The sequence below is a fragment of the Trichosurus vulpecula genome, chromosome 6, assembly GCF_011100635.1.
Source record: "Trichosurus vulpecula isolate mTriVul1 chromosome 6, mTriVul1.pri, whole genome shotgun sequence".
Lineage (NCBI taxonomy): Eukaryota > Metazoa > Chordata > Mammalia > Diprotodontia > Phalangeridae > Trichosurus > Trichosurus vulpecula.
In genome coordinates, this window is record NC_050578.1 from 182,591,383 (window position 1) to 182,608,507 (window position 17,125).

At 35.9% G+C, this 17,125-nt stretch overlaps 1 protein-coding gene across 2 annotated transcripts in view; it reads right to left on the bottom strand.

The window, feature by feature from the left end:
• Window positions 1-416: 416 nt before the first annotated feature.
• STIM2 (stromal interaction molecule 2) overlaps window positions 417-17,125 on the bottom strand; it is a 169,545-nt gene continuing 152,836 nt past the window's right edge. Inside the window, exons 8-13 of one of the 2 annotated variants that reach the window (XM_036764098.1) lie at window positions 11,366-11,533; window positions 11,104-11,127; window positions 10,561-10,661; window positions 10,046-10,284; window positions 6,024-6,279; window positions 417-1,135 (exon numbers count right to left, since the gene is read on the bottom strand). In XM_036764098.1, coding sequence (XP_036619993.1) covers window positions 658-1,135; window positions 6,024-6,279; window positions 10,046-10,284; window positions 10,561-10,661; window positions 11,104-11,127; window positions 11,366-11,533 — 1,266 coding nt within the window. In that variant the 3' untranslated portion in view covers window positions 417-657. The remainder of the gene's footprint in view (window positions 1,136-6,023; window positions 6,280-10,045; window positions 10,285-10,560; window positions 10,662-11,103; window positions 11,128-11,365; window positions 11,534-17,125) is intronic. The other variant, XM_036764099.1, reaches the window with a different exon arrangement.

Here is a 17,125-nt window from a genome sequence, read left to right on the forward strand (position 1 = left end):
TGAAACTTTAGAATAATAAATGTGTCTAAAGAAGCTTCCCATAATAAAAGTGTGGGTTTCCATTTCCAGAAATCGTCAGTTAGAAATCCTAGGTTCTATTTAAAAACCTATCTAGATTTAAAAGTGAAGACAGCCTCCTCTCCTTAGTCACTTTACAAGCCCTAGACAGCTTCACTTGCAGAGATTTTTTTTCCAGTCTGGAAAACAGTAGTGCAATTAGTTTTACTTCTTTAAGTTACTTAGTCCAGTATTGTAAATAACTCTGTGGAAAGATAAGAAGATGCTCTGGTAAACAAGAAATCTTTGCAAGCCCATGTGGGCTCACTAGTCCATTAAAGCTCAGAAGTCCAAAGTGGCTTTCAAAAAGAATTTTTATATACATAACTAATAACAAAGCAGAAATAAATAGGCAGGAATAACTGTAAACTGTCTCAATGTTTTAATGATTTTTTCAGTGACAGCTGGTATGATGTACTGATGGTAGAGTCACTTTAATAAGCAAACAGTTGCCTTTGAGGGCACTCCACTATGGCATTCATTCTGGAAAGCCCAAATGGAATTACATTCCTAAAATTTAAAAATAACAAAAAAAATTTCTTAAGTGAAAGATAAAGAAAGGTTTAATGATGCCACACTTATGGATTTCTACCAGCCAATTCATTTGGATTTCTTCTTAAAAAGGCTTTTAATTTTTGATGGCTTTTTGCTTTTCTCTCCATTCTGACAAAGGTCCTGTGGGATGCTGCTTATCCTGGGGACATTTGAGATTTCTTGAATGGGTTTGCTTTCATTGTTGGCTGATGAACATGAAGTGTGGCGAGGTTTAGGAACGGGCATACCACTAGAAAGTTGGTTCATGCTGCAAGATTTCTCCAGGATACCATTATATACCTTGCTTGCAGGACTGAATATCATACTCTTAGTTTCTGTCAGACCTATACAATCAGGAGAACCCCTGGAAATATTAGCAGTTACTGGTGAATCTCCTCTGGATGAATCTTCTAATGAGAGTTCCTCCCTCGATATTTTTCGAGGAGACAATGTATGGTACATCTCAAGGCTTGAAGGCGGAGACTGTTTTCTTCCAATGGATGAGTTTAAGGAGTCACATTCTGAAGCTGTATCTGGTACTTCCCTGAATGAGATAAAATCAAAACAAAAAAGCTAAAGATAAAACACTGACAGGAAAAGATGACACTCTAATTTAGTCGATATACAAGTATATTTAATCTACTGTAATTTGAAAGGGGGGATACTGAAAATGAATTTCACAAATTTCAATAACCAAAGAATAATTTTCATTATTAAGATTTACATTATTTGCAATAACGTAAAAATCTGATGCTTAATTTAGGAAAAGGAGGAAATGCTGAAATATTTTTATTTCTAATCTGAAAAATAGTCTGTAACAAATTTAAAATAGGACCACCTTATTACATTCTAGACAGTTTAACTTTTATATTTCAAGATTTACTACAAATCATTGTCTTATTTAACGTATATTTCAAAGCACAATTGAGTATCATCTTTTGAAAATGTTTTCTTCATCTTCTCTCTCCCAGTCATTTTCTAAATTTTTTACTCAACTGGACAGTTAAAAAATTACAATGGAAAACTCGGTTTCATTTATTTCCAGTAAAAAAAAAGTAGAAAATCAATTGAAATGCATATGCTAAAGATTATATCATTTAAAAGGAAGATAATATGAAATATAATTGGCCAGGTTATTCTACCTTATTTAAATCTTTTTAGAAAAACGAACATTCCTTTTAAAATTGCCTTATAACTGCAATGTTATTGGAGGAATTAAATAAATATTTACACTGGAATGTTCTCTATCAGAGTCAATTAAATTAAGCAAAGAGAACAAATAAAAATGTACATTTCCACAGGTACAAACATTAAAAGAAATACTGGAATTTTCTATTGGGAAACATAATGTTATCCTAACCCTTAGTTTTTCAGCATCTGATTTTACTTAGTATCTGTCAGGCACATGATCAGAACAACTTCTGAAAAATTTACAATGAGTCATGAATCTCTTCTGGATAATTCATCAAATGAGAATTACTTTCTTAAAAATTAAATTGATGTCTTGTTTTTATAGCCCAATCATTTCTCACTTACCACCCTCCTACTGATCTCTTGATATTTTTGAAGAGAATGTTTGAGCTACCACAACATTTTAAGGAAAACCAGTTAACTTCAAATTAAGATTTTAATCTACAATCAGCAAAAAAATTAATGTCTTTATCCAATAAAAATATTCAAGTGAAAGGATTATAAGTAAATGGGTATCTTTCTATACCCATTCCTTCATGACATTTTTCACTGCTCCTTTCCCTCTCTGATAAAAGTAGAGGGAAAAAAGGGTACATAGAGGAAGTATCATGGTACAAAGGAGTAATAAAAAAAATAAGAGAGATAGTCAAGAAGAGAAATAGTTGGCAAAAGGGAGAAAGAAATGGAGTAGAAATAGAAAGAGATGAATGCTAAGAAAAGAAATTGTTCATAAAACTGTTATGCTACTGTTATTCTCACAAATCACACCTGTAACTATCCATCCATTTCTTGGGAGCACAACACCATACAAACTTTCCAGTATTGCTTGGGTGTCTGAATCAAGTTATAGGCCTGAAGACCCCGTGTAGGAGTATACTCTCAAAGTTACCACTATCACTTGTCCTAAGAAGCAAGGTAGGTGACAGCATGAGGAAGCTGAAAAAATTAGTAATAACATATTTCTGGTACTATAATTAGAGGTGAAAAAGCTTCCTTTTTGGTAAAGGAGCATTTTAACTAAACCCACACGTAACTGCTATCCTGGGAAAGATGAGTCCTATTACTGCTGGAGTAGCATTCTCTAGTAATCAGCAGAAACATTACCCAATTGCTGCATTATACAGTTTAAAGTCACTAAATTAATACTTTAGTAGAGGCATAACAGAGAGATAGAGCTAGTCCCAGGTTCAGGAAAATCTGGACTCAAATTCAGCTTCAGATATGTATGGACTTTGTGACCCTGGGCAAATAACTTAACATTTCAGTTTCCCAGGCAACTGTTTAAGAACATGAACTCTAGAACTACTGATCTGCATTGATTAAGGGAGTTCCCTCACCAGGAGTTCCTGACACTGATGAAAGCACAGATCCAGGCCAAAAATAAATAAAAATAAAATAAAATAATGAAATGAACACTGGATTGGAAGTGGGAAGAACTGAATTTTAGTTTGGACTCTTAACTAATTATGATTTTCAATAAGAAGCTAAACATTAAGCATAACGGTAACTATGTATCCCCAAGGTGTGAAAAAATGAACTTGTTTAATCACTACTAATGGCTAACCTTGTCACGGCTAAAAGAGAGCTCTAGTTTACAATCATTTCTAATATATTTAGGATGACCTAGGGCTCTTCTCCACAACTGTTTCTTCCCTATTCTACGTAATCATATCACATAATGACATTGATCTTTAACATCCATTTTATATTAATAACCAGTAACTGTTGTAAAAATCAAGTATAAAAATCATGACAAAGAAATAAACTATTCATATAGTTAAAAAAAATGAATACTCAAAGATATAGCTTAAGGACTGGGGACTTCAATATAATACAAGACCCAGAAGGAGATTTCCATCATACTGGGTAGCTCTCCTATGAATCAACAAACAGGCTAAGAAGGATATGTATTGTGAAAAGAAATATAATTTTTTTGTATTTGTATTATATTAATATTTGTATCATATTTGTATTGTATTCATAAAATTTAATTTTTAGTAATGGCAAAGAACTGGAAACTAAGAGAGTACACATTATTTGGAAAATATGTAAACCAGTTATGGCATATGAATGTAATGGAATACTATCATAAAAATGTAATTTTCTTTGTACAACATGACAAATAAATAATTATATGATTGATGATTATGCCTTACTTTACCAAGGACTTCTCATTTCAAAGCACTTGCACATAAGTTCTCTCACTGGCAGAAACACAGTGAAATTTAAGGCAAGGAACAGTGTACATATGTGGACAAATATCCAATCCAGGGCCATCAGTAACTGGTTGGAGGCTCTTCTTCTAAGACTGGATGGACAGTAATTGAATGGCACATTCTCTGAAGCTGTTTAGTTTTCTATCCCTCAACTGCCTCTGTAATCAGATAGTTATTTCATTATAACTATTAATTTGCTTGATATTTTGTTATGTGGCTCAACTGTTCTCTGTTATTTGGCTGCTGTGTGTGTGAAATTCTAACCCAAGTTAAAAATATTTCACAAGATAGTATCCAATAAAAACCTAATAAAACTAAACCTCTTAATATACTGGAGGTTTCTTATTCCTACATATCCAAATAAATTTGGGGATCAAGAAATTCAAGTATGCTGAGACAGTTAAATTGAGTTTTCCACATTCCTGGGTTTTCTCTACTACATATAGCCAATTTTACTATAGAAGTACACAGAAAATTAATCATATCGATTTTTGCCAATTTATGCAATCTGGATTTTCTAAAGGTCAGAATTAGAAGGGAGAAAGAGAATATTTATTATCCTCTAATGATGTTATTCTAGTAATCACTTTATAATTAGATTTTCTTCCAACTTTGCAAATGCTTTAAAAAGAAATAGACAGGGGCAGCTAGGTGGCACAGTGAGTAGAGCATTGGCACTGAAGTAGGAGGACCTGAGTTCAAATCCATCCTCAGACACTTGACATACTTACTAGCTGTGTGACCTTGGGTAAGTCACTTAACCCCAATTGCCCTGCCTTCCCCCTTCAAAAAAAAAAAGCAGACAAAGTGATTATTTCATAACTTTCCGTCTCATACTTCTGTTCCTCTTTTGATAGATTTTTATAAAATTTAGAGCAAATTAGAGAAACAATGGTCATAAGAGATAGTCTAGGCTAGTCTCCTAGCACAGAAGGCTCATGACAATTGTAATAACAATGCTTGTAATAGAATCATGGAAAATTAGAGTTAGGTATCATCTAGCCCTACCACTTCATTTTAAAGAAAAGTAAACTGAGACCTGCAGGTGTTAATGACTAGCTCAAAATCATAGCTCCTATTGGACAGGATCAAAGGAGAAAACTGAATAAAGGGGGACAGGACAGGATAAAGGGAAATATAGTCTTTCACAACATGACTATTACAGAAGTGTTTTGCATAATGATACATGTATAGCCTATATTAAATTGCTTCCCTTCTCAAGAGGGGTAAAGAGAAGGGAGAGGATTTGGAACTCAGAGTTCTAAAAACAAATGTTAAAAAAACTGTTTTTACATGCAACTGGGAAATAAGATATACAGGCAATGGGGTATAGAAATCTATCTTGCCCTACAAGAAAGGGGAAAAGGGACTGGGTGGGGGTGGAGTGGGGTGATAGAAGGGAGGGCAGGCTGAAGAAAGGGGCAATCAGAATACATGACACCTTGGGGGGGGAGGGTAGAGATGGGGAGAAAATTTGGAACTCACAATCTTGTGGAAATGAATGTTGAAAACTAAAAATAAATTTTTAAAAAATTAAATTTTAAAAAAATTTTAAAAGAGAAGTTCAGAGGGAGTCACAGACGAGGAAAGCACTGAAACTAACACTGAATTTATAATACAGTTTTTCAAAAATACAAACTGTACACAATAGAAAAAAATCATAGTTCCTATGATTATTACTAGTATTCTTTATAATTAGTGCTTTAAAATTTCCAACATGTTTTCTCACGCAAACCTCACAATGCTGTGAGAATTTCCTTACAAGTAAGGAAATTGAGATTTAATGAGGTTAAGTGATTAACACAAGGTCATAGTCTAAGTAAGAATACAAATTCGGATTACAACCCAATTCTTTAGACTCTTTAACCAGAGCTCTTTCACATTATATAGCACCAGTCACATAAACCTTACAAAAAAAAGGCAGGTGCTGGGGGATGGGAGGTGGGGAATCATGACTCTAACATGTTGTATTTTCAAATTCCTATGTCCAACCAATTTTTAAAATAATCAGTTCATTACTCATACCACTGTTTGTCAGCAGTGAAGTAAATGGCCTCTTCCTCCTCTTCCGTGCGATAAAGAGCAGGGCAACTTGAAACTGAAAGAATATCAGGATCAGGGGAAGGCAAAGAATGTTGTATGTGTTGAGGATGCCGAGGATGAGGTGTATGTGAAGGAAGCTGAGTATGTGGAGACTGCGGAGATGATGGCACAATACTTCGGCGAGAACGACACAGGCTGCTACTTCTTGCTAATGATACAGGAGGTTTCGGTATGGACCCTAAAAAAAGAAAAAATATTTAAAGAACGCTCCCCTATACAAAATTCAAATTGCAATTATGACCACATGCTGTCTTTATCCATATAATTTATTTACATACAGAAGAGAATTGTGAAGTACAACTGTCTGACCATCTTTACCACATTTGTCCTCTGCCTCTGGACTGATGTCACTTGCTCATAAGAAAATTAAGTTATTTTTTTGAGAAACAAGTACTTATCTTGATAGCAACTGGCTTAAAAGCCAAGAGAAATACAATGAATATGGGCATATAAAAACAACTGAACCATAACATCACCAATTGCCTAATCTCAATTTACTGAGTCACTCTAAAGATGACTGACATTGTTAAGTTTCACAGAATTAGTACTATAAATTATTTAAAAGATATTTGTATCAACTGAAAAAGCATCAAAGGTTCCAGGTATTAAATAGGGCTTCTTTGATAATGCAGTCATATTTTCAGTTTAATTTTATGCAAACATATCTTTTCAGATACTACAATCAAATACAGATAATAAAATCAAATAACTTCAAGAAGTTATGAATTAGGGAATCATTTTGCTCTATATTGCTTAATGTATTTTTTTAAGGGGAGGATACTGTACCTTCACTGATTTAGGGAATCCCTAATGAGGAAATGCTATTGACAAATGGAGATGGGCCCCTGCTCAGTAATTAATTATAGTATTAGAAAGTTGATTAGGGCAAGCAACTTGCCCAGGGTCACACACATCATGTGTCAGAAACAGGATAGGAACTTAGCTCTTCTTAAATTTGAGGTTAGCTCGCTACCCACAACACCAAACTGCCATTATAAAGTTACATACTTTAAATAGGATTCTAGATTTAGAGATGTAAGGGACCTTGACCTTTAAGACCTTCTTAGCTTAGAGTTGAACAAACTGAGGCCCAAAGAAAAGTTGTGTCTTGTCCAAGGTCATACAGTTCTAACTTTTGAGCTTCTATTTGGTCCAATTGAATTTTCAGGGAGTTTGCTGCTTAGGCAAGGTTTTATATTTCCTTTGCCAAGCTCTTTAATTTCCTTTCAAATTCTTTCTTCCATAGCTCTCATTTGTTTTCCAATTCAGTCCTCTAGTGCTTTCATTTCATTTATACTAACATTTTTAAAGTCTTAAAAAAAACCAAAAACTATTACTCCATCTTTTCCAGGAATTCTAGTTGAATTGATGCCCAAGCTATGTTTTTCTTGTAGATGCTTTAGACTCATTCTCTTTATCTGAGTTTGCCTTACATGTCCCTATCATGCTTTGCAGGGTGGGACACTTTTTTTTTGTTTGTGCATTCTTCCAGCCTACTTTCTGACTTCTGTCTTGATAAAAGGGCTGGGCTCTGTCACACTTTTGGAGGGAAGGGCTGGGCTAGTCTTGCTGCTGCTTTCTTTAGGGTACTGAGTGTTGTATTATTTCAGGATCTCAGGAAGAGCGTGGGTTCAGAACTGCAAGCACTTTTCAGTGCTCCCAAAGTTATCTGATGCAGGATAAATTCTGACTGCTGCCCTCCTGCTCTAAGCTCTACAAATTCCTAGGTTCTGGTTTGAGCAACAGTGGAATGCTGTAGAACTCAGCCTCTATTAGCCATTGTGGAAAGCGCTCCTGGATCAGAGTGACAGAAGGGTAGGTTCCCCTTTGGTCTGCGTTTCCTGTCCTAGCTGTTCCTCTATCGTGGGGGGCAGAGTAGATGCTGGAACTGGGACACTGCTCTCTGCTCCTGTGATCTGAGCTACATTGATACTGCTTGCTTCTGAACTTCCTTCTTTCTAAGTATACTAATACACTACTCAGGGCTTCCCTACCTGGGAAATTTACCCTTGGGAACAGGTCCCCTTCTCAGTCTGTCCTATATCTGTGACTAAGAACTAGGTAATGGGCAGCAAAGCTACCAGTTGCCACCTGTCCCCAAATGGTGCCCTAGTACAGGTCTACAGTCTCTCCCTGGGCACTGAAATTCTCCCAGGGCAGCATGCTCCTGGACTGACTTGCATCCCCAGTGTCTACAGAACTCTCTGTCACCCTATGCTGATCAGGGCTGGACAAATGGCTCACTGTGATTTTTTTCTGGATTTCCTCATCAAGATTCAATTGGGTACATTTTCTAGATCTATCTGGAGGAGTTTTGTCCAGAGGAGCTCTCAGCTCTACTGCTTCTGTCTACTCCACCATCTTGACTCCAACTATACCTAACCTAAGTTATTACTGTCCTTTTTGTGTGTAACTAAAATGAAAAGACTTTCAGAAAGGGCTTCAATTGCTTTTGGTTAAAACACCATTAGTAATTTTAAGAAGAACCAAATGTAAAAACAATTATAAGAAGGCAACTGTGACTCATTTTGTAACACTCTACCTTTTTAATAGCTCCTTAATTATAATTTTACTATATCTCAAGTCCATTTATTTTCTTTAAGGTATCTATACCTTTCCATTCTCCATCTCTGATTTCCTGGTAGCAAGCAATGTGAAATTTAGATTCACTATAAAGAAATGAATCAAGGAGACTTTTTTCTAGGAACATATATATTTGGAACATCAAAAGTTTTAGAGATTAACAACAGTTGAAATTTATATGTTTTTAATATAATTAGCATAGTGCCTAGTTTTTAAAAAGGGAGCACTAAAAAATGCTTGTTGACTATGTGCAAGTACATTATACATTACTTCATTTGAGCCTCACAACAACCCTATACAGTAGTTAAGAAAAGCAGCTGTCACATATAACTTCTCCTATAAACATTTCCAACAGAGTTTACTAACCCTGTTATCAAAGGTATATAATCACTAGTGAGGTAGTCAGTCAACAAGCATTTATTAAGTACCTATTGTATGCCAGAAACAAGATGTGCATCATACCTCTTGGTTGCCTATTTATTCTAAGCAAAAGGAGAGTAAAACCAAACAACTGTAGCTAGTTTAGTTACTGCATAGTAATGACTATCTAATTTGACAGAGGCTTATTTGCTTCTGGGATGATGTATTTTTTTGACTACAGAAAATCTGAAACATGGTCCATCCAGTAAGAGAAATTTTGATCTGTGTTAGTAGAGGGAGATAGTGCCAATAATAGAATTATGTCATCTTGAAGTATGGTAATAATAAACTTAATGTACATAAATAACTCTGCAACTCAAAGTATTATAACAGTTGTCCCAAAAGTCTTAATGCAGTCTAAGCACTAATAGCAGCTAGCATTTATACAGGCTGTCCCAAAAGTCTTAGTGCAGATGTAAGTACTAATAGCACTAAACTGTTCGTCCTGTTGTCTGTCTATCTTACAAGACTTGCTATGCCCTCAATTTTCATAATGATGTAGCCTTCTTTAAAGTTTAACATACCTATTGTCCAACTGTCTATATTTTTCGGACAGTACTTACATCAACTCTTAGTTATTGGCTTATCTACGTGTTTGCTACCTCAATGGTGAGACATCTCCAAAGCATGACTCTGTCTAGTACTTCTTTGTAACCACAATACCTTGTATGTGCAACAGGTGTTTAAAGAATATGTGCTGACTGGTTCATTAAGCAAATGGATCCTCGATGTTTATTTAAATTCAATGTCATGGTTTCACAAATTTTTGAATTCTTATTAATGATAAGGCAAAAAAAGCCTCAGAGGAAGAAAACAGATTGTCAGGTAACCATAAAGAAAGCTACACTAGAAATCTAGTATTTTTTTAAGTTATATCATTAATTTAAACTATTTTAATTATAATCATTTATTTTATCATATATTTTAACCATATAACCCACCTGAAAATTGTGAAACTATTGGAGGTGTATCTTCATCTAAGTCATCAACTCCACCAGCAATTGGGTAGGGTGGAATAGAGACTCTAGGCATCACTACCCAACTGTGATCAGAATAAAGAGAAGATGTCAGGCTTGGTAGTCCTGAATTATGTGCTATTTGAAAACCACAGATCTTCTCAATCTGCTGCCAGCGAAAAAGTCGTTCTCGTAAACAAGTTGTCAACTCAGAGAGAGCTTTCCTGGGAAAATTTAAGACAGTAGTTATTCATCATCTCAGTGAATTTGATGTGAAATAACAAGTGTGACTATAAAGATTTCACAGTAGAATAATTAACACCATGTATTTACTGACACTGATAAAGGAAAAAAAATTAACCATTCTTAGAAAGGCATAATAGTTTGTACAATTTACCTAATCAAAATGATATGCCAAATTCTGATGTAAATGTCTTCATAAATTAATAAGTATTTTGAAAAATCATGTTAAAAAAGATCACTGATTTTAATTTTCTTACTTTGCTTCAAGAATTTTATGGTCCACCTCATCCAGAGATGAGCTGTGTGCAACATGCAGAGTCCCAAAGACTGTGTTTCTCTTTTTTTTAATCTTCTCTGCCTAAGAATATCAGAAAAAAAAAGAATGACTCTAGACATCAACCTTAAAACACATTTATACACAATACCTACACATTAATGAAGTTCATTTTGCTTAAAATAAATTTAATAATCATGGAAATTGCTATAAAATTAATAACTCAGAAAACAATTTTATGGTTTCCAAAGAATAGAGAAATGGAGTGGCATGCTTTCTCAAACGGCATTATTAATCAATAAAACTCAAATCCCTGTTTCCCTAATCTCTATTGCTGAAACAAGCAAACAATAAAACTTGAATTGTTGCACTGAGACTACAAAAAAAAAAGCATTAACTAAACCCTACTACAATGGAGGGAGTTAGTTAAGTAAGCACTTGAGTTTACCAAAAACCAAGCTAACATTTCATCTTATTTCAAACAATTAAATAAGGTGTCAGATAAGAACTTTCAGTTACTACTAACCTGAATCAGATATGAAGCAGCAACCTAGAGGAGAAAAGCTCCGTATAAAACATGTATAATGATGAAAATGTTTAACTGTCATTAATTTCTTCTTGGCAAAATACATATTCTTCCAAATTTAATGTAAATTTTATAACCTAATACTAGAGAAAGACTAAATCTAAAAGCCAAAAAATGTTACTAAGGATACTCCAATACCTTGGAAGGTCTTATTAAGAAACAAAATCAACATGTTCTTGAAACATGAGACAAAATAAAATACCTCATCTTTAGCAATTGCTAATTGCATTTCAGCATTTTGTCTTTTAATATTGTAGTACTGTACTTCCACTTCATGTGTTAACTGAAGCCATTTTTGCAATGCATCAGGAACAGACCAACTACTTCTTAGTTCAAATTCCTTCTCAGCTTTTTTCAGAGCCATCCGAACCTTAAAAATGAGGAATACATAAATGATTAAGATGTTACTGTGTACTGTATTTAAAAAAAAAAACAAACCACCTTTGTTCTTTTAATGGCTGTTTTTAATATACTGCCCTGGACAAATTTTTAAAAAATCATCACCCGGTAGTCACACATACTTGTAATACTTATACAGAACTATTGTCTTATATGTCAAATGGGATGCTTGTGTTAGACTAAAAAGGAAAAAGCCTAAGGTAGGTCCTTAAGTCTATGTCATACCTCTATAAAATTTCCCATGTAGCAAAAACTTAATTAATTCTTGCTAAATTAATCACTGAAGGTAGATATGGGTACTGGACAACAACAGACAATGGTGGTAAGACTCTGGAGAGTGGAATTACTGTGCAACATGGATACCAAGTAAAGTGTAGTAAATCAATGACCCGGAACTAGTAATAGGAAATTACAGCATTAGGGATAAAGTCAATTGCTCCTACTGAGGGAAGACATGAAAAGATACAATTTACGTGAAAGGGAAAGAAGAGCTCTGAACAATTTAATAGCTTAGCAAATTCAAAGTGTCAAAAATATGAGTAAGCAGCCAAAAACCCATTTCAGGGTACATTAAGAGAAGTATTCCCAAGTAGGTAATAACTGCATCATTCACTGCCCTAGCTAAGATAACATCTGGAATACTGTGTTGAGTTTATGATGCTTCATTTTAGAAAGGACACCGACAAACTGGAGTCAGTATAAAAGAGAAACACCACACTAGTGAAAGAACTTGAAATCGTGTTAGACAAGGATCTACCTGAAAGAACTATAGTTGTTTAGGCTAAGAGACTTGGGGGAAGGAAAGTAATCAATGTCTCTAAATATTTGAAAAATAATGAGGTAGAGAAGGGATTAACTTTATTCTGCTTGATTTCACGAAAAGAAAACTAAGATCAACAGAGAGAAGTGATAGAAAAGCAGATTTCAGTTTAAAAAAGGATTTCCAAACAATGGGCTACCACCATCACTCAGTCATTTTCCTCTGTTGAGATTCATGTAATCTATACCTACCATCCAATCAAAATCTGGGTAACTGTTGTCTACAGACCTACCAGACACTCTCCTCCCTTTCTCAATGAATTCAATACTCCCAACTCCTGCCCTCATACCAGGTGATTTCAACATACACATTGGTACTCCCTCTAAAACCCGAACCTTCCAGCTGCTCATTTCCCATTACCTATTACTTCAATCCACTTTAGCCACACGTAAGAATGGGCATATCTTTGATCTTACCATCACCCCAAAATGCACAACTTCCATGTTCATGAACTCTGAAATACCCCTATCTGATCATAATCTATTAGCACTTCATATTTTTCCTTGCTCTTTGTCCATACCACGATCTCCAATCCTTGCAACCCCGCAGTTCTCAGTCCCAACATCATCCCTCCACTAATCAAAATCTTCTTCCTTACCCATTTTGATGCCTTGGTGAATCAGTTCAACTCTATATGGCCCTATTTCTTGAGTCCTCTGCCCCCTTACACTGCTGAAGGGGCCCTGCCAAATCCCAACCTTGGATCACCACCACTATTCACATTCCTATGCATGTGCTGTAGAACAAGGGTGGAAAAAGTCATCTAACCATCCTGAGTCTACTACAAATTTATGTTACATAAAACTTCACCTGAGCTCTAACTGATCAGGGTGGGGAACCTGCAGCCTTAAGACCCCATGTGACCCTCTAGGTCCTCAAATCCCAAAGGATTTGTTCTGTGAAGTTTGGATTCAGTCAAAGGACTGCACTTGAGGACCTAGAAAGTCACATGGGGCCTTGAGACCGCAGGTTCCCTACCCCTGCTGAACAATCCTTTTAAACCTCCCTACTTAATCCATTTTCCCACTCACCACAGGGGCCTTCCAAACCATTTCGACTTCCCTCAAACTTCCAGCAGCTTTCCCTCCTCCCACCCTTTCAGCCAAAAACCTTGCCTCATATTTCACTAAAAAAAAAAAATGAGGCCATTCCCCAAGAGCTCCCTCTTTTCCCTTTCTCCTTATCTCCTATCACCCAGATGCCTTGTGCCACTATCTCTTCCTTCACCCCATCTTACATGAGGAGGTGGACCTTTATCTTGTCAAGGGCAACCCTTCTACATGCATAAGTCATCTCATCCAATCCCCAAAAGAAGATGCCCAAGCCCTCTCTATCATTCTTATTCTCACTTATCTTCAATCTCTCTGTGACTACTGGCTGCCTCTCTACTTAAAACATGCCCATGTTTCATTCATCCTCAAAAATTCATCTATTCCAGCTAACTATTGTCCTATATCTTTCCTATCTTTCGTAGCTAAACTCCTTGGGAAAGTCATCTGCAAAAGATGCTTTCATTTACTCTTCTCTCTCTCATTTTAATTTTTTACAATCTACCTTCTAACCTCATCATTCAACCAAAAATGATCTCTCCAAAGTTATATATTAATTGCCAAACCCAATGGCCTTTTCTCAGTTCTCATCCATCTTCATCTCTTTATAGCCTTTGATGCCGTCAATCACAAAAACTGGTAGAGAAAACAGATGTATGGCTATGTGACACTCCACTAAGTCTAAAGGAAAGAATCTAGCCTCCATCTGCAGCCAATTCTAACTCCTTAGAATGAAATGGGGCAAAGACTGATATCTGTGGAATGTGAATTGCCCTGCATGGAAGAAGGCCGTGATGCCTTTGAGGCTCAGCCTCTAGAGAAGCTGCAATCAATGAAGAAAGGACCAGAAAGTGAGCAATAGGGGAAGTTAAGGAATGAAGACTGAAATTACCAAAGATTCTGAGAAAAAAAATAATCAGGAAGATATTAATAACAAGAGGAAATATGGGCTCTTGATCAGATAAGAGCCCAGAGAGTTATGAATAAATATTGCAAGAGAAAGGAAAATTAATCAATACCTGATGGAGCAGAAGGCCCTGGGGATTGCTAAGAGGGTATGGAACCAAAATCAGATATTCCTGAATGTTTTAACAGATGAATAAGAAATATAAAAGCAAAATTTATAGCCTGGATAACAGAAATAACTGGTAAATAGAACAACCTGAATTAGCAAATCTCAAAGAAACAAAAGACACAACTGATTTGGGCATGCAAATACACAGATGTAAAGGGCAATAAGAAAGAGACTTAAATAGCTATTACATTGAAAGAAAGCCTAATCTCTCTACAAATAAAACCCACTGATATCAAAGGCAGGATTTAGAGAGGCAACTTCAGAATTAGAGGGCTCCCAGAAAAACACAAGTTGAGAAACCTAAATTTGATAATGCAAGAAATAATACAAGAAAGCTGACCAGAACTTCTAAACACAGATAACAAAGTGCCAGCTCAATGACTCCAGACATTACTTCTAGAAAAAAAAAACCCTATGATGTTCACTCCAAGAAATTTATTGATTAAACTTTACATTTCCAATGACAAACAAATTCTGTCAGGGAACAGAAGACCAATCTTCAGATATAAAGGAAAGAAATGTGAATTACACCAAGATTATTCAGCACTTACCACAGTGTATTATGAAGAGTAAAGGAGCTCATAATGTAACCCAAGATGATGAGCCCTGTAACGGCCTAACCGTTAATGAAAAAATTATGGATGTTTAATATAAAAGAGTTTGAAGCATTCTTTAAAAAAAAATCTTTAACAAATTATTTGCTTTTCAAATACCTTAAACAGGAGAAATACAAGAAAGGTAAACAAATGTAGTAACTAAGCACAACAAAAACAAAATAACACAAGAGAAATCAAGAGATGTCTTTCAAAAAACACACAAGGTGACTAGGGTAAGAGCAAAAGGCAAACAGAAGTGATGGTGGAGAAAAAGGCTTGAAACATCATCAACCTCAAAACATAATACCTACAGGTGAATCAATGTTTTAGAGAGACTAAATCAGAGTAAAAGGGGACAGGGAAGAAGAGCCAAAGGTCAATGAAGAGACAATAATTCCTCTAATCTCTCAACAAGAAGAAAATTTACATAATAACAAGCAAGGAGGCAAAGGGAAATACTGAAAGAGAGGAACAAATGGGGAAAATATTATTATAGTGGGGTAAGGAGGGAGTCCCGCTAAACAAAAGTTCCCAAGAGGAATAGAGATATTCTATAAAGGGAGATGGGGACCTTATAATAAATATAATCTGTAGGGATTTGGTTCTTAGATTGCATCAAATTCATCCTGCCTTGTCAGGAGAAACAGAGCTCCGAGGGGCAAATGACACCCAGAAGAGGGGGACAGCATGGACCCAGGGAGGAGATTTCATGGCAAACAGGACAAAAAATGACCATGGGGAGAACAAGGGTTAATAATGAACTGAAGGACACAGAAAAATTCCTAATGTGAGAATAACCTCTCTTATCGCCTGCAGGAATTGGTATTTCCAAGAATAAATCACAACAGGAAAAGGGTGGCCAGGTAACGAAATCTATAAAGCAACAACGCATAAACTATTTAGAAAAAGAAACTCAAGATAGTCACTTTAGAAGTTTTAATTCCATGAAGAATACAGAGGCTAAAGGACTAAAGAAATATAAAGGCCATCAATCAAAAAGAAGTCTAAAATAGACAGAAAAGGAAAATAAATAAAGAGAATGGGGGAAAGAAATTCTTTTTTTGAAAAAGACAAGAAATAAAATTCTAAAAAACTAAAAAAACAACAACACAAGTTGAAGGTGAGGAGAAGAACAGGGACATTTTACTTCATTACTCATCTGAGAGGAAAAATAGGGAAGAATTAAATAACTAAATAAAAGTTATAAAGAAAAAGGAATTAAAATTAACTTGTTAGTAACTCCTAGGAAAAAGAGAAACAATGGATGGGGAAACAAGGTTGAAGAGAAGAAAGCCAGTCTGGAATAAGGTTGTCTTACCGTAGATTAAATACAAATAACTGAAGAGACACAGTATTAAGTTTACAGAGGAAGAGGGAGAACATTTCAAATTCAGAGGAAGAGGATTAGACACAAAGAGAGGAAAATATAAACCTAACTCCTGTATCTTTAAGGGTGAATGGATTAAACAACCTGATAAGTTGGGAGAAGATTCTGAAAAGATGACAGAACAGCTCAGAAAACGTTCGACTCCAAATTTCCTCCACAAAAAAAAGACAGAACATTGCCTCGGAACAGCAGAAATAAACGAAAGCTGGAGAAAAGCAGTTGTCCTCCTAAGACAACTTAAGGCCCCAGGAAAGACCTGACCTCAGGGGCAGAGGTTCAGCAGGAGTGAGGTGCAAAGACCTCCAGGCCCAGTCTACAGAATCAACAAACAACAAGCTCTGGGGGTACCTGCCTTGGGAGGCAGCCTCAGCCTCAGGAACTTTCACTTGTAGAACAGTGCAGGGGTTCAGAGGCTGAGTAGGAGATTTAAGGACCTTCCGTTGTGGAGGGATGCCAAGCACAGCTGTGCTGATTGGACAAGTCCTGGAGAAGGAGCTAGCACACACTTGGTGAAGGCAGTAGTGGTGAGGCAGGGACCCTGCTGGCTGTGGACACTTGCAGAAGAGCAGAGTTCCTGGTTAAAGCTCCAGGGCTGAGAGGACAACTGCAGTCTGCAGCCACTCAAGGGACAGCTAG